The 18,283-nt window shown below is 44.8% G+C and overlaps 1 protein-coding gene and 1 long non-coding RNA gene across 2 annotated transcripts; one reads left to right on the top strand and one right to left on the bottom strand.

Annotated features, from left to right (window-relative positions):
• Positions 1–1,901: 1,901 nt before the first annotated feature.
• Positions 1,902–16,770, bottom strand: wasb (WASP actin nucleation promoting factor b). Its single transcript, XM_061257954.1, has 11 exons — positions 16,522–16,770; positions 13,871–14,011; positions 13,452–13,538; positions 12,063–12,159; positions 9,577–9,612; positions 8,333–8,534; positions 7,828–7,870; positions 7,197–7,350; positions 5,210–5,526; positions 3,374–3,485; positions 1,902–2,638 (listed from the first exon to the last, which is right to left on the bottom strand). Exons 1-11 carry the CDS (start codon positions 16,624–16,626, stop codon positions 2,583–2,585), a joined length of 1,350 nt encoding a protein of 449 aa, XP_061113938.1. The 5' UTR covers positions 16,627–16,770; the 3' UTR covers positions 1,902–2,582.
• LOC133138850 (uncharacterized) lies at positions 10,211–11,295 on the top strand. The gene is made up of 2 exons (XR_009709765.1): positions 10,211–10,384; positions 10,655–11,295. It is a non-coding gene; the product is annotated as an uncharacterized LOC133138850 (long non-coding RNA).
• Positions 16,771–18,283: the final 1,513 nt, after the last annotated feature.

Genomic DNA, 18,283 nt, shown 5'->3' with positions numbered 1-18,283 from the left:
TGGCACAGCCACAAGCTGTTTCGTATCCATTCTGCCTGTCCAGACACTCAAATATTTTCAGTTTTGTCTATCTGTGATTTGTATCTATTTCAGACCATTCCAGCATATGATGTTAATAAATTTTGTTTAATGTTGTTTTGATAACGATTCTCCAGTAGAGACCAGGCCAGAGTTCACCAGAGCCCTTTCTGTAGAATATAATTTTTACCAAAATATTAAAAGGAAGTGTGATGCAGAGATATGTGGGTTGCCATATGTCTTGCTGGCAGAAAGGCCCCCTTGGGGGGAGAGATGATCTGGAGAGATTGTATTTGAGGTGCTGTAGAGATGCTAATGTAGCCCCCCCACCAACCCGCAATCAGCCTCAATGATCTTGGGGGGAAAACCCCAAGAAAAACCGACAAACACACACACACACACACAACCCCTCCCCCCCAAGACCTTCTCTGTGCACACACACACACACAGCCCACACAAACACACATACACACACAACCTCACCCTCAACACACACACATATGCACACCGCCTCATCCTCGCCCTTAACACACACACACAGCCCCCCCCCCCAAACACACACACACACACACACACACACCAGCCTGGAGGGGTCGCAGCCCTCTCTGTGAAGAACACACACTCTGTCACACAGCTTGCTGTGTTTGTTGTTGGACTAAATAATCTGCACCCATTTCATTTTCCCTTTGTGTTAGTAGTCATATTTTTGATAGCTTCAAATAGATAAGATTTGTTTGTAATTAATATTATTTTATTATGAAATGTTTTGTTTGGGAGTTTGTATAGAGATAATAAATATGTTTTATAAACTTGAGGAATTATCCATCTTTTGTGTGTGTTTTTTTTTTCCCATTTATTTATTTATTTATTTTTAAATCTTCTGGTCGCACTCATCGTTGCGAGCTGTGAACATGGACTGAAGTCAAAAGAGCTGTGCCAGGTGATACTGCGTTATCCAGTGCAGCTATCCAGTGCAGTTATCCAGTGCAGCTATCCAGTGCAGCTATCCAGTGCAGTTATCCAGTGCAGCTATCCAGTGCAGCTATCCAGTGCAGCTATCCAGTGCAGTTATCCAGTGCAGTTATCCAGTGCAGCTATCCAGTGCAGTTATCCAGCTCACTGTGACCCTGCTCTGTGGAACGGGCCCCAGGAGGTGTGCTTGCCATGACTTGATGCAGAGGAGATGCTACGCACACAAGCATGGGTCATTGTGTGTAATTGTAATACCTAATTGTTTTGTATTCAAATACTTTTCTGTGCTCGATTGACCTTGGCTGGTGCAACTGAGAGTATTTCCTACTTTTCTATTGCATTACATTAAAACCAGACAAGAAGTAAAGCATATACTTTGCAAATAGAAAAGTATGTAAATTCAAAGCAATTATGTATTTGACCCAGGTGCCACACCTGCCATCGTCATATAGGTGGTTGGAGCTTGACTGGCCAGTAGGGGGAGCTGGGGAGCAGTGTAACAAAGTCTTCCCCTGTCCCTGTGCGAGGCTAAGGTCAGTTATGTGATGCCCCTCAGGGCTGTGGTCAGTTATGTGACGCCCCTCAGGGCTATGGTCAGTTATGTGATGCCCCTCAGGGCTATGGTCAGTTATGTGATGCCCCTCAGGGCTGTGGTCAGTTATGTGATGCCCCTCAGGGCTGTGGTCAGTTATGTGACGCCCCTCAGGGCTATGGTCAGTTATGTGATGCCCCTCAGGGCTATGGTCAGTTATGTGATGCCCCTCAGGGCTGTGGTCAGTTATGTGATGCCCCTCAGGGCTATGGTCAGTTATGTGACGGCCCTGTGTGGCTGTGGTCAGTTATGTGATGCCCCTCAGGGCTGTGGTCAGTTACGAGGTTTCATCGTATAATAAATATGTTACAACCTCAAATTCCGTCAGTATTACTATTTTATTATGATTTATGATTTATTACAGATGGGCTGCTCATATACATTGCTGATCTGTGATTGGAGTATCTTCCATATACACTCACTGAGCACTTTATCAGGAACACCTGTACCAGTACTTATTCATGATATTATCTAATCAGCCAATTGTGTGGCAGCAGATATGGGTCACTTTTGACCATGGAATGATAGTTGGTGACAGACAGGATCGTTTGAGTATCTCCTGGGATTTTTATGTCTCAGAATGTTGCAAAAAGCAAAAAAACATCCAGTGAGCATTAGTTCTGCAGGTAGAAATGCCTTTTTAATGAGAGGTCTGAGGGGAATGGCCAGAAGGAAGGTGACAGTATCACCACACATTACAACACTGGGATGCAGAAGAGCATCTCTGAACACACGTGTCAAACCTGTGAGTGCAGCATGAGACTTAAATCTAAAAAATAAGTAATAAATACCTAATGAAGTGCTCAGTGAGTGTATATGCTCACATGCACATACATACGCACAGGCATACACGCACACATACAGACACAGACACACACGCACACATGCAGACACACACGCACACACATACAGACACAGACACAGACACACACACACTACTGAAGTACAGCAGATTTCAGGATGACTTGGCGTTAGAGGTGGAAGAATAAAGGCGGATTTATCAGTTGTCCCATTCGTCGTCGTCATCATCATCACCTTCTTCATCCTCCCCCTCATCTGAAATGAGAGAGGACAGAGGTGAGCTTGTGAACCTCTGCAGTGCGTCGCCTGCTTCTTGTTTTTCCAGTTCAGCAATTTGCATGTAAACAACCCTGCATTGGTCTTATTGGTGGGGCAGCCTATAAGCTAGGGGCTAACATACATGACTCAGACCTGGAAGGTTGGTGGTTCAAGCCCTGATGTAGCTTCAATTGGATAAAAATGTCTCCGCTAAATAACTGTAATGTAATGTATTGGTTTGTAATGGTCATGGATGGAGATTGTTAGAGTGGTGATTGAGGAGTGGTGATTTATCAGAGGAGTGGATGGAGATTGTTAGAGTGGTGATTGAGGAGTGGTGATTTATCAGAGGAGTGGATGGAGATTATTAGAGGTGATTGAGGAGTGGATGGAGGTTGTTAGAGTGGTGATTGAGCAGTGGATGGAGGTTGTTAGAGTGGTGATTGAGCAGTGGATGGAGATTGTTAGAGTGGTGATTGAGCAGTGGATGGAGATTGTTAGAGTGGTGATTGAGGAGTGGTGATTTTTTACCTGAGGAGTGGATGGAGATTATTAGAGTGGTGATTGAGCAGTGGATGGAGATTGTTAGAGTGGTGATTGAGCAGTGGTGATTGAGCAGTGGATGGAGGTTGTTAGAGTGGTGATTGAGCAGTGGATGGAGGTTGTTAGAGTGGTGATTGAGCAGTGGATGGAGATTGTTAGAGTGGTGATTGAGGAGTGGTGATTTTTTACCTGAGGAGTGGATGGCTTTGCTCCTCTTCTGCATGACCATCATCAGCGCTCCCACGATGCCTTCGCTGCTCTCTGACTGTCCGGGAGAGTGGGGCTCAGGGCTGTCTGTCACCTGTGAAGCACACTGCAGGGTCACTGAGGGTGTAATCTGTGAGCACAGCTGCAGGGTTACTGAGGGCGTAATCTGTGAGCACAGCTGCAGGGTCACTGAGGGCGTAATCTGTGAGCACAGCTGCAGGGTTACTGAGGGCGTAATCTGTGAAGCACAGCTGCAGGGTTACTGAGGGCGTAATCTGTGAAGCACAGCTGCAGGGTTACTGAGGGCGTAATCTGTGAGCACAGCTGCAGGGTTACTGAGGGCGTAATCTGTGAGCACACTGCAGGGTTACTGAGGGCGTAATCTGTGAGCACAGCTGCAGGGTCACTGAGGGCGTAATCTGTGAGCACAGCTGCAGGGTTACTGAGGGCGTAATCTGTGAAGCACAGCTGCAGGGTTACTGAGGGCGTAATCTGTGAAGCACAGCTGCAGGGTTACTGAGGGCGTAATCTGTGAGCACAGCTGCAGGGTTACTGAGGGCGTAATCTGTGAGCACAGCTGCAGGGTTACTGAGGGCGTAATCTGTGAGCACAGCTGCAGGGTTACTGAGGGCGTAATCTGTGACTCACAGCTGCAGGGTTACTGAGGGCGTAATCTGTGAGCACAGCTGCAGGGTTACTGAGGGCGTAATCTGTGAAGCACAGCTGCAGGGTTACTGAGGGCGTAATCTGTGAGCACAGCTGCAGGGTTACTGAGGGCGTAATCTGTGACCACAGCTGCAGGGTTACTGAGGGCGTAATCTGTGACCACAGCTGCAGGGTTACTGAGGGCGTAATCTGTGACTCACAGCTGCAGGGTTACTGAGGGCGTAATCTGTGAGCACAGCTGCAGGGTTACTGAGGGCGTAATCTGTGACTCACAGCTGCAGGGTTACTGAGGGCGTAATCTGTGAGCACAGCTGCAGGGTTACTGAGGGCGTAATCTGTGAGCACAGCTGCAGGGTTACTGAGGGCGTAATCTGTGACCACAGCTGCAGGGTGGGGGGGGGTCTCCGGTTTTACCCACTGAATTTGGGCTACTTTGAGGATGAAAATACAGGGCGTAAATGAAAGTGATTTGTGCAGTTTTTCTGGACTAATTATACAATGTTACGGGGTCACAGTGAGACACAGAGGAAGGTTGGTGGTTCAAGCCCCGGTGTAGCTGTGATAAGATCCGTACAGCTGTTGGGCCCTTGAGCAAGGCCATTAACCCTGAATTGCTCCAGGGGGGATTGTCCCCTGCTGAGTCTAATCAACTGTAAGTCGCTTTGGAGAAAAGCGTCAGCTTATTATTATAGTTTATGGTGGAAATGATATCAATCAGTATTTGGTCAGTCACTATATCATGGATTTTATTTAATTTTTTTTGCTCCAAACACCAGTTTTTCCTCTTTAAGCTTCTTCTTCATCCACCACAGCCTACATATCTAAAAAGAAGTCACAGCGTGACACTAGCGCTCAGGAGGCCTGGTGACTAGGCTGGAAATCACAGTAGCTGGGTTTCCAACGGTTAGTTCCATCATTCGGGCTTACTCATTCTTAGCTAGGCTTGGGTTCGGAGACTGTGAGCCAAAGGTACAAAGTTAACACAAAATGTTCTCAGAATTTTATGGGAATGTTTTGTCAATGTGATAGCCTTTGGCGCTACACAACAGCGATGTTTGCAACATGTTGCATTAGTTGGGACATAGTTACTGTGTAGGCATCCAGTCACAGAGAATCACAGGAGAAACGCAGTTATGGAAGTTGTGAACTCACGTTTTTCAGCTTTGTGCCCGAGCGGATCTGGTCCAGTAGGTCCCCCCGCCCACCCTTGCTTTGGGCTGCAGCGGGTAGAGTGGCAGAGCCGCCCCCGAGGGGTGGAGGCAGGCCAGGGGCACTGGGGGGTGGGGGAGGGGGCGGTGGAGGCGGTGGGGGAGGGGGGGCACCCCCGTAGCGAGGCTGGCCGGGAGGAGGTGGGGGGGGAGGGGTTCCACGGTGGGAAGGGGAGCCGGAGCTGCGGGGAGGCTGTCCTGGGACAGGGGGTAGACCCCGAGCCGGGGGCCCAGAAGGGCGGGGTGGGGGGCCTGTCGAATCTGAGGGAGAGAGAGGATGACAGGATTTGTTGGTTATATGTGGCATGATCGCTGACTGACGTAACCAAAGGTCAAGTTAAGGCAAGTCAATTCTGGGTCATTCCAGGGAAAATCCTCAAAACTTAGTCTGACACAATGTTCTGTCTACTTTCACACCATGAACTTACAAGGAAAATGAAGTGAAATACGTTCACTGAGCCCCTGAATACCTTCTTATTCATGCGATTATCTAATCAGCCAATTGTGTTGCAGCAGTGCAATGCATACAGTCATGTAGATATGGGTCAGGAGCTGCAGTTAATGGTCACATCGACCATCAGAATTGTGAAAAAAAATATGATCTCAGTGATTTTGACCGTGGGATGATTGTTGGTGCCAGACGGGACAGAGACTGCTGATCTCCTGGGATTTTCACGCTCAACAGTGTCCGCAGGTATTGCTCCTACCTTGCGCTACACCACCTGATTTCACTTTCAGCCTTAATTTGAGTATTTACATCTAAATCAGGTGAACGGTGCAGGACCCTTTCTATACACAGTCCCGCCAATTTTAGGTGCTCAAAAATAATCAGACAAATTAACATAATCATAGATTATGTCATTTTTGTATACTTGGTTGCATATACTTTGTCCTACAAGCGATACTAAAACTCTTTGTATTGAATAGATCTCTATGGGAATTGGGAGGTGGGACTAGATTCGGCTGTAAATTATGCTGATACAGTATAGAACACATTTGTTGGCTAAATGGCTTTAAGTTGTAAAGGGTCCAAGGTATCAAATCAGCCTCAAACCATCATGCTGTTATTAGATATGCAGCCGATATGGATGGATTACTTCAAGGGTTGTTTCTCCTGAATAATTTTTCCATTGAAAACTTAGATGTAAATACCCTCAAATTAAATCTGAAAGTCTGCACTTTGACCTCATATTCATAATTTACTTCCAACTCCAATATCCTGTGGTAGACAGCTAAAATAACAATAACTGTCAATGTCCAAATATTTATCTACTTGTCTTAAAAGTTTGGAAGTCATGCAACAAGTGGTGCTGATGCAATAAGCCATCAAAGTAAGCCAATTGGCACATTTTTGCATTTCTTAATTACCATAACTTATTATGAATTATGACAATCGGAGAAAACAAATCTGAAAGTAGACAGATAACTGTCAGGGTTTTCCCTGTTTTAATGCCAAAGATATGCTGCTCCAAAATCATCAGAAACACCCATTTCTATTCTCAAGTGACTGGGTGCGCATCTCCATTCCTCGAGGGCCGATCTGTGTACTAAATTTTGTTCCAACGCATAGCCTTGTTTTAAATTTGCTGACAGCTCTATATATTATCCTGGTTCAAGCCTGTACTTGAGCACAGTAAAATCATTAGGATACACTTGCAGTCTGCAGCTGTACCAGGTAGGCAGACACATGTCAGATAAATTATTCAATTTAGAGTCAATTTAATCATTAAGACCAAAAGTTGAAACGAAATCCTGAAACGGATCGGCCATTGTTGTGCACCCCTGCTCTAGAACAAATATTTACACAAAGTTTGAGCAGAATTGGAGTGGTCATCCCAACACCTCTGGTTGATATTTTATGGAAATTACCCTTGTATTTTTACAGAAAACTGTCATGAAGCAGAGCTCCCTAAAACAGCGGCTGGGCAAACCTTGTTTTCTCATTTCCTGTTTGACAGCCTCCAGCCCCCCTGAGTTCTCGATGAAATCGTAGATGAGCTTGGAGGTCTCGGCGTCGGTGAGCTGATCCTCACTGATGCCAGCGGAGGAGAAGAGCTTCTTCAGGTCGGGGTCCAGGTTGTTGGTCTGGTGACAGAGAGCCAGAGGGGATGGCGTCAGGGCACCACACTCATGGTGGTCACACATCCAGCAGAGCAGGTTTAACCTGCAGTGCGGTCACTGCAGCGCCCCCTGCTGGGCCACACTGTGAACTCCATGAGCCTGATTTACTGTTCATCTACACCTTCAACACACACGCAAGGCTAATAACGCAACCAACGAATGGTGAAAAACAAACACCATGACCAATCATTGGTTATGTTATTGGTTTCCCGTGTGTTAAAACGTTTTGCACGTACTAAAGGTCTTAGTAAATCAGGCCCTGTTGCCCAAGCACAAACGAGAGCCAAACACTGTCAGAGAGCTTCTCTGACACCACCTCCCTCTGTGTGTAACAAAAACCTCTTACATTAATAAACAACACATGTATTTATTTTTATTGGTGTATGTGTAAAACTGTACATAATGCAGTCCAGCATCGATTTTTGAGTATAATAATCTTACATCAAATCCTGTGTTTGGATCCCACCCAACATGAGTGATGTGCCTAAAGACAGGGAAAGAACAGAGGATGATCGCAACCAATCACAGCAAACTCTGAAGCTCACTGTAAACATCAACCAATCACAATGACCTTATTGGTGTAGCTACATAAAGATCCGCACAGCTGTTGGGCCCTTGAGCAAGGCCCTTAACCCCGCATTGCTCCAGGGGGAATTGTCCCCTGCTTCGTCTAATCAACTGTAAGTCGCTTTGGAGAAAAGCATTGGCTAAATAACACATTTATTTAACATCTGAATGACACCAAATCACAGCAATACGAGCGAGTGATCTTCCCTCCCTTTGCAGCTGTCACCCATCTTGTATGTCAGGGCTGTTCTGAATATATTGTGATCCTATTATGACAGTAGTTAAACTGCATCTTGTTCATGTTCATAGCTATATCACACCTACAGTATCAGGAGTGACTCTGACCCTCTCTCTGCTGTGCATGGACGTCAGTACCCACTTGAAGTCACTGGGGGCACCGATGTCAGCCTTGGTCAGTTTGGGGCGTCCCTTCTTATTATTCTTCTTCTTGTCATTTTTGCCAATGGTGATGCAGGCGGGCGCCGGTGTTGGGACAGATGTTGAACGGTAACGTGACGCCTGGATGTCCGGGTTCTGGATGTCCACTGTGCGGAGGCTCCCAGAATTCCCTGGGGCGAGTACTGATAGAACACAGTGGATGTGTAAGTCCTGATGTCATACAGGGGAAACATCTTATACAGTCATGCTGCAGAAATTCAGCTTTTCATGACCCTTTCATTAAATCAGATTGAAAATTCTAAACTAAACAACTTTATTGGGCATGTATTAGATTTAAAGGTACAAAAGGTAATTTCAGGCTAACGGTGAAGGGAAGCATTGCAGCAACAAACACCCTCAAACCATGACACTGTTTATCCTTCCCCCTTCTCTGTGAACATGCTGATGTTGAACCTTCCCCCCACCCCACTGACTGGCGATTAGAACCAATTTTCGACCAATGAGCTTGAATTATTATACAGTTGTACAATGTTTTGGTACAGAGGGTCGGTCCGTCAACTGTATATTTTGAAACCCAAATTTAAGGACTATAAACGCAGTCAACATGTCAGTGAGCCTTTTTCAATGATAGGAAGGGATTTACAATGGCCTTGTAACAATGTTTTAACACAAAAACCTATTGTACGTTTAATTTATTACTTATTAGTCTTTGCCGCTGTAGCCCATCCACTTCAAGGTTTGACATGTTTTGAGATGCTCTTCTGCATACCACTGTTGTAACGTGTGGTTATTTGAGTAACACCTTCCTGTCATTCTAGAGACAGTTCCAGGAGAACTAGGTTCTGTAGTGGCCTACGGCTGAGGCATCAGTTCGATGCAGTTGCGCAACGAGGACCAGGGTGGGAAAAATTCTGGTGAGTTGCTGGCACGTGATTGCTTAATTACATAATTGCATTAATGAGCTGGTGTACTGGTCTGCCTAATAAAGTATGTATATTTACATATTTCACGCAGTGACATGTCCAAGTGTACACCTGGATAATTAAATCAGTAAATTCTTGAAGGGGAAAAATAATAATAATAATCAGTTTGTCTGCCTTTGAGGTTAATTTAACTGTGAGATTTTCTGTGACTGTCACTGCTCCCATTCTGCAGGCATTTATCTGTGAAATTACTCTGTGTGCTGTCTTTGTGCAACTGGTCTTTCTGTAGCCCGGAACTCACCATTTGGGGGAGGTGGTGGGGGCAGCCCTCTGTTATCTGCGAAGAGAACGGGTGGTTTGTTTGAGGTTCTGACACGCAGTGCAATAAGACGGTCCACAATATAGTCAACCAAATCTGCCATTCGCTCCGCTGTCGAATGAGTCCGCCCTCAACCATGTCCACAGCAGACCAGGGTCATCGTCTGGTGTATTAGAGCCAATGAAATCCTTTCAACTGCAAACAGTTGGCTTAATTGTGACAGGCAAGATCAGTCGAGCACAGAAAAGTATTTGAATCCAAAATGATGACATATTTTACCCAGGTCTAGTCCACAGTGCTGGTGGCCTCGATGCGGACTGCAGATAAAGCAAAATAAAAGTTCTACGCTCTTCCATCTAGCCACCATGCAACCCACACAAAACCCTGTTCAGTTTACCAATGAACTGTTAGGTAGCTGATCTACTTTCTCTATGTTTCATGGTAACATTCTGACAGAATGAAATTACTTTGGCTCATGTGTGGCCACAGATGATTTCCTGTTATGACGTCAGATTGAGGCAGAAAAACACCAAAGGGGAGGATGTATGCAGTATAAGGTATGCTGCAGGGAGGGGCAGGAAGCAGTTTTTTCTATGAGCGAGGAGGGACAGAAACAGGAACAGAAGAAGCAGAGAGAGGAAGAAAGACGTCTCTGTGTGTCAGGGTTCAGTTTCTGTTCCACCGCACAGAAAGTTAGGCTTCTCAGAGTCCCACCAATCATAACACTCATAAGAACATCGGTACCAATCACAACACTCATAAGAACATCAGCGGCAGCTACAGTAAGTAAGTAAGTATTTGGAAAGTAGCATATATTTTGTTGTATTCGCTCTGTACTCCAGCAAACAGTTGAAATAAAACAATCACTATGTGGTTAAAGTGAAGACTTTCAGCTTTAATATGAGGGTTATTACATCCATATCAGGTGAACCGTGTAGGAATTACCACCATTTTTATACGTAGTCCCCCAAATTTTATGGGACCGAAAGTAATTGGACAATTGGCTGCTTAAATGTTTTTTGGACATGTGTGTTAAGTTTCCTAATTTCATCTATTCTAGGGGTTCCATCTGCATTTAGAGTCTGTTGTTGTCTCAACCTGAAGGCCAAAGAAGTGTCAATGCCAGTAAAGCAGGCCATTATTATCCTGAAGAATTATAATAAATAAATCGGAGATGGAGTGTCGAAATCAACTGTTTGGTGCTTTGTCAAGAAGCAAGAACATACTGGTAAGCTCAGCAATGCCAAATGACCTGGTAGACCACAGAAGAGTCCTTCAAATGGTGAAGAAATGTAAATGTAAATGTCCAACAGATCAAGAGCACTCTACAGGATGTAGGCGTAGATGTGTCAGAGACGACCATCAAGATAAGACTATGCCATACAGAGTCACTGTCATCTTTCAAAAAACTTCTCAAAACTCATCTGTTTACTCTTGCATACCCCTGACTGTTTCCTTCCCTTTACATGTTGTTGTATCTATCTCTGTCTGCTGTCTGTTTGTTTGATATTAATTGTATGTTCATTGTAAATTATTTTTAATTGGATATGTTGTATCATGTTTTCTTTTTTGTTGATGATTTTAAATGGGATATTTTGTATCATGTTTTTACCATGTTTATTTTGTATTTTGTACAATGTAAGGTGACCTTGAGTGTCCAGAAAGGTGCCACTTCAAATAAAATTGTATTATTATTTATTATTATTATGTCAGCATAAGGGTTCCCCACAAGATGCAAACTTCAAGAAGGTTACAGTTTGCAAAAATGTACATAAAAAACCGGCAGAGTTCAGGACCAAAGTGTGATGGACAGATGAGACGATGATCAGTGATGGAAAGAGGAAAGTGTGGAGAAAAGGAACAGCTCATGATCAAAAGCATATGTTACATTTGGGCATGGTTCTGACCTACATGTGAGTGTTGTTATGACCTACATGTGAGTGGTGTTATGACCTACATGTGAGTGTGGTTATTACCTACATGTCAGTGTTGTTATGACCTACATGTGAGTGTTGTTATGACCTACATGTGAGTGTTGTTATTACCTACATGTGAGTGTGGTTATTACCTACATGTGAGTGTTGTTATGATCTAACTGTGAGTGTGGTTATTTCCTACCCATGGCTACGGTTATCACCTACATGTGGGCCTGGTTTTGACCTAACTTACCTGTGGGTGTGGTTATGGCATGACCGTAGGTGCGGTTATGATGTACCTGTGGGTGAGGTTATGGCATGACCGTAGGTGCGGTTATGATGTACCTGTGGGGGAGGTTATGGCATGACCGTAGGTGCGGTTATGATGTACCTGTGGGTGAGGTTATGGCATGACCGTAGGTGCGGTTATGATGTACCTGTGGGTGAGGTTATGGCATGACCGTAGGTGCGGTTATGATGTACCTGTGGGTGAGGTTATGGCATGACCGTAGGTGCGGTTATGATGTACCTGTGGGTGTGGACATGACCTACCTTGGCGATTGGCCCTCTGGGAGAGCTTCTCCTCCAATGTGTCTTTGAAGGCGTCTGCTTCCTGTTCACTAGTGAAGTTCAGGCCCACCTGGCAGTCCTGTGGCAGAACATTGAGCATTGAGTTTTCTTACAGAACTGCACCATAATCAAAATATGCAGATAAATACACTCACTGAGCACTTTATTAGGTATTTATTAGACTTCGTTTTTAGACTTCTTCTGCTGTAGCCTATCCACTTGGAGTTATGATGCGTTGTGTGTTCAGAGATGCTCTTCTGCATACCACTGTTGTAATGTGGGGTTATTTGCATTACTGTCGCTTCCTGTCAGCTTTGACCAGTCTGGCCATTCTCCTCTGATGTCTCACTAACAAGGCATTTCTGTCTGCAGAACTGCTGCTCACTGGATTCTTTTGTTTTTTGCACCATTCTTTGCAAATTATAGAGACTAGTGTGCGTGAAAATCCCAGGAGATCAGCAGTTTCTGAGATACTCAAACAACCCTGTCTGCCACCAACAATCATTCCATGGTCAAAGTCACTTAGGTCATATTTTTCCCCATTCTGATGGTTGATGTGAACATTAACTGAAGCTCCTGACCCGTATCTACATGGCTGTATGCATTGCCCTGCATGAATCACAGCACTCGGTCAGTACGTCTCAGTTGCCCTGACAGTGTTGTACAGTGAAATGGTGGTGAAAACCACTCCACCCAAGGAAAGGAGTAAAAACCGCTTTGGAGGTATTTGAAGTTAATCTTCTTGCTTAAGACACAAACCTTGAATGTCCCAATGCCACCATTGCGAAGGCAGCCATTTCTCAGTCTTACATCATGAAGAGCAAATGAGCATGTGACAACTGTGGCAGACCACATGTGCCCCCTGAGAGGTCCCTGACCGTGCTCTACCCCTGTGCAGGGTAGCTCTGTCCCTGATGCTGCTCTACCCCTGTGCAGGGTAGCTCTGTCCCTGATGCTGCTCTACCCCTGTGCAGGGTAGCTCTGTCCCTGATGCTGCTCTACCCCTGTGCAGGGTAGCTCTGTACTCACGCCTGCTCTAACCCTGTGCAGGGTAGCTCTGTCCCTGATGCTGCTCTACCCCTGTGCAGGGTAGCTCTGTACTCACGCCTGCTCTAACCCTGTGCAGGGTAGCTCTGTCCCTGATGCTGCTCTACCCCTGTGCAGGGTAGCTCTGTACTCACGCCTGCTCTAACCCTGTGCAGGGTAGCTCTGTACTCACGCCTGCTCTAACCCTGTGCAGGGTAGCTCTGTACTCACGCCTGCTCTAACCCTGTGCAGGGTAGCTCTGTACTCACGCCTGCTCTAACCCTGTGTAGGGTAGCTCTGTACTCACGCTTGCTCTAACCCTGTGCAGGGTAGCTCTGTACTTACATCTGCGCTGAAAGTGTGGAAGTATGGCCGTGGACTGCAGTACTTCATCTGGTTATACATCTCCTGCTCCCACACCTGCCTCCCTTCCTGAAAACACACACACACACACACACACACACATTAAGATATATTCCTGTTTTTCTTTTTACCACTTTCTTTTTCTGAATCTAGATCTAGAGTCTAGAGATCGAGACACAGTCTCAAGTGTTGGAAATAGGCAGACAAGCCGAAGATCAGATGATTGTGAATCCAATACATCATTTGTATCTGGGACTATCAAAATTAATTTGGGACATTTTCGAAAAGCGTATGCATTTATGTGGTTTTGTATGATTTATTTAGGGTGAATTAGACGGTGGGGGAGCGGGGTTAGGGTGTAGGGTATGAGAATAAGGGATGTACGCAGGGCGTTGGAGGACCTTGACATCGAAGACGCGGATGAAGTAGGATCGGCGGGGGTTGTCCTTGATGAAGCAGACCACGCCGATGTGCTGCAGACTCCAGAGCGTGGGGCTGTTGGGCAGAGCCATGTAGAGCTGCACCACCGCAGTAGCCACCGCCTGCAGACAGAGGGCAGCACTCACTCCACGGTCACTGTGTGCTACTTCTGTTCCCCCTGCGGTCCAGCCACGCCCGCGCTTTTCTGCACCGTGCTACTGCAGATTGTCTACAGTACTGTGCAGAAGTCTTAGGCACCCTAGACTTTATTATATATATGCTTTTGTGTGTGTGTGTGTGTGTGTGTGTGTGTTAGTATAAAAGAATACATTTGAGATTTCTAAATATTCATTTTCCAAAAGATTCAATTTTACAGAGACATTTTTGTATTTAATTTAAAAGTAACATATTGCTGTGAGCAATTTACTACTTTTTACATAAAAACTTGATCATGGCTGTCTGAGATCAGAAGCAAGGAGCCAACCAAAGTCTGCAGAAGAACTGTGGCAAGTTCTCCAACTTGCTTGGAACAACCTCCCTGCTGATTGTCTTATAGAACTGCAGGACAGCGTTGGCCATCTCAGAGAAGTGATGTAGTTTTAACGCCGAAGGGTGGTCACAAAGAATATTGATTTGATTCAGTTTTTAACTGTTCTGCCAAGTGACTAAAATGTAATGTAAAATGTATAGTATATTTATTTAGGAACTTTCATTGAATTATTTTTGAAATAATCTTTTCTGTACAGAATGTTATACAAGTGCCTAAGACATTATTTTTCCTTTTTTCTTTTTTTTTCTGTTTTTTTTACAGTTAACTTTTTGTTGACTATGTTATGAACTACTATGTTTCGGTTCTTCTCTTGGTAGGTATTGATTTTTGGCTCTGTGGTCTGAGGGAACTGAGAGACACCTTCCTGTTACTGTGTTCCTGATAAAGATACACACCATCATTTTCAGTTTGACAGACCTCACACACACACACACACACACATGCTCACACGCCCGCACGCACACACGTGCACGCACACACGCACGCACACTACTATCTCTCATAGAGGGTGGGTGATTTCAATGGTAGCCTTTGAGTCTCACAGTGTGGTATGCATGTGGAAGCACAGCCTTCAGAGAAAAGAGTGTTTTGCTGTGTGTGTCCGTGGCTAAAGCAGTCACATGCTCTTTAGTGGTGAGGAAATGGCCTCAGTTCCGTTTGCAGTACCTATGTTTGGTTCCTGGCAGGCTCCGTGTGTTGAACCAGCAGTGGAATGACTGCTATTTAAATTAATCCTAAATTAAATTAATGACTCACAGAGACAGACTAACTGGAATTCACCCCGTTCTTCTAAATAAAAACTGCATTGTCTAGCCACATATACACACGTACACCGATGAGCCAAAACATTATGACTAGCTGCCTAACTTGCTGTTGGTCCCCCGTATCTCTGACCCACCCGCATGGACTCTGTAAGACCTGTGAAGGCGCCCTGTGGTATCTGGCACCAAGACGTTGGCAGCCGATCCTTTGAGCCATGGATCGGACTTGTTATTCCAGTCCATCCCACAGATGCTTGATCGGATTGAGATCTGGGGGATTTGGAGGCAACACCTTGAACTCTTCGTCATGTTCCTCAAACCATTCCCAAACAATTTGTGCAGTGTGGCAGTGCGCATTATCCTGCAGAAAGAGGCCACTGCCATCAGGAAATACCGTTGCTGTGAAGCGGTTTACCTGGTTCGCAATGAAGCTATGTGGCATGTGTCAAATCATAATGTTTTGGCTCATCGTGGTATAGGGTTCCAGTTGCAGTTCATAGGCATCTCTTGATAAGCCCAGGACCATGTTAATTATGTAAATGTTTTCCTTATGATCCTAGATTTCACGTCTTATGACATGGCAACATCATCATGCTAATTCTACCCCAGGATTCTCAACTGAGAAACTGAAACTGTGCTGTCTTCTGTGATGCCAAACAGTCAAAGACCTGCATATGGAACTATATTTAATCCCCGGTGTAAAATCCAGCTATGACCAGCTTGAAATACCAGCTACCAGCTTCCTGAGCTGGTCTAACTGGTCAACCAGCTACCAGCTGTTTTAAAACCGAGCTTGAGCTGTTTTATTCAGCAGGGATAATAGGAGTGCAGGGAATCCTGGTGCTGCAGAAGATCTCAGAAGGCTGTACGATTGAAGCTGCTGTCAGAGACAGCGGTTGCTAACAATGCACAGGAAAGGGAAGTACTGGTTGCTAAGGAAATAGGAAATCTTTTCTTGAACTTTGTGATTGACACAGCAATCCATTCTTGGCTGACATTTGTGGCAGTCAATAATTACAACCCCATTATCATGGTCGCTAACAGGGACTGTAGCTTTGTCTCACAAAATGAATTTAATGAATTACATCAAAGTCTAATTGCAGTGCCCCTTCCACTGGCTAACATGCACACACAAACACACACACACACACACACGCACACACACGCACAAACACACACACACACACACACACACCCACAAACACACACACACTTACACACACACACACAAACACACACACGCACGCACACACACACACATACACACACACATGATATGTGCTATATATCATACATCATATATGAGCCCACCTCCACTTACCACACACCTGCGGCCCAGCAGAATCCCCAGCTGCTCCCTCTCCTGGGTGCTGAGGAGGGCGCTCAGGTTGTTCTCCTGAGCCTTGGCCTGATAGCCCCGGCTCATGGTCACGCTGTTACTCTCTCTCTGATAGATTTAATCCCAAAAATGCACCCCTCTGTCTCTCTGGCTGGCTAGGGTGGGGAGCTTCTGGCTGACTGCAGACGCTCTTCTGTGCTCCTCTGTGTGTGAGATCACTGAGCTCGGGCGGAGAACAGGAAGTGGAGCACCGCAGCCTGAGCGCAGAGCAAGGTTTAACACCGCTAGAGGGAGGGGGGGGACACCGATGTGCTGTCAGATTGGCGAGCGGGGAGGAGAATAGAGGTCCTGCTGACTGTTGGGGACTGTTTCTGTGTCACATAATTATCTCTGTGTTTCCAGGAGAAAAATAAATAAATAATTTCCTTAATTCAACCCCCAAACTGCTTTTATAAGTATATTTCATATGTCTGTCACAGCGTATGAAAGACACTGTTACAAGTAATATAGGCCAAGAGGTGTTTGCCGCCCACATTGTAGGCAGCCATTTTGTGCTGGAAGGCTCACGGTGCATCTGCTGAGCTTAAGGGAATCATGAATGTCATTTACCTGGGGGACGATTATACGGCCAGATTGACCATGCAGGGTTGGAAATTTGGTCAGGAAAGCAAGGTTAACTCTTTCCACTTCGGCTCCCTGGAAGGCAATTTCTGCCTATTTTGTGTTAGTCCTTTAAAAGTGTCAATATCTGAAAAACTATTTGCTGCACACTCATGGTTGCAGACTTAAATTAAAGAAGAGGCTCGTACCATTCAGATATATGAGGCAGAACAAATGTATACATACACAAAAAATACATGGAAAGAAAATTACAAACGTCTTGTGTTTTTATGCTGATTTAGCACTGAATATCTCGAAGTCAAGGGCCAACCCAGAACTACTTTATATTTGTGCACAAACTTGATCTCAATGGGTCTCATTTATCAAAATTTTCTGAAATCCGTGTGCAAATGTATGTGTGATCAGAAACAAACTAAAAATTTGCACAGGATTCATAAAAGGAGCAGTAGACAAAGTTTTTTTTTCATATCCAAATATGTGTGTGTTGATAAATACCAATCAATCGTAAACAAAAAGCATATAAGTGTATAAGTGTATAATTACCATAAACGGATGCCCCTAAAATATCTTATAAGGACCATAGAAATTAATTCCAGGCCATTTAAGGAGATGGCAGAGAAAAGATGAAAAAACATTGTTTTTAAATACTGTTTAGCCTACACATGATCAGATTTTGATTCATTTTTTTAATCATTATATGACTGTATGTGCTTCAGCTACTTTGTAACTTGTCTTTGTGAACATGAAAATGTATATGAAAACTTATTTAGGATTTAACATCTTCGATGCCAGAGACGTTACTGTCTGGGATTACTAAGGAGTGATATATTTTCACTGTCCTGTGTCAGTCCGCAACAGGCTGAGGACAGAAATCACCTGACCATGTTCTGGAAGTCAGCCATGCTTTAATATTCTATTTATGTCATGGTTTCCCCAGCATTACATGGTTTTCCTATATATGGAAATTCTGGGTTTTACATCTCGTGCCGGCCATTGCTCTTAGTCTTGAAAGGCATTCAGGAAGCTCTTTAGAATTAATTGAAGCATAGGAACTGGTAGTTCTGGAAATGGTTAACCCACTCTACTAATAATGACACAACGGTTAATGGTATATGTGGTTTTG

The sequence above is a fragment of the Conger conger genome, chromosome 10 (assembly GCF_963514075.1).
Source record: "Conger conger chromosome 10, fConCon1.1, whole genome shotgun sequence".
NCBI classification, from domain to species: Eukaryota; Metazoa; Chordata; class Actinopteri; order Anguilliformes; family Congridae; genus Conger; species Conger conger.
This window is presented reverse-complemented; position numbering and strand designations above follow the sequence as displayed.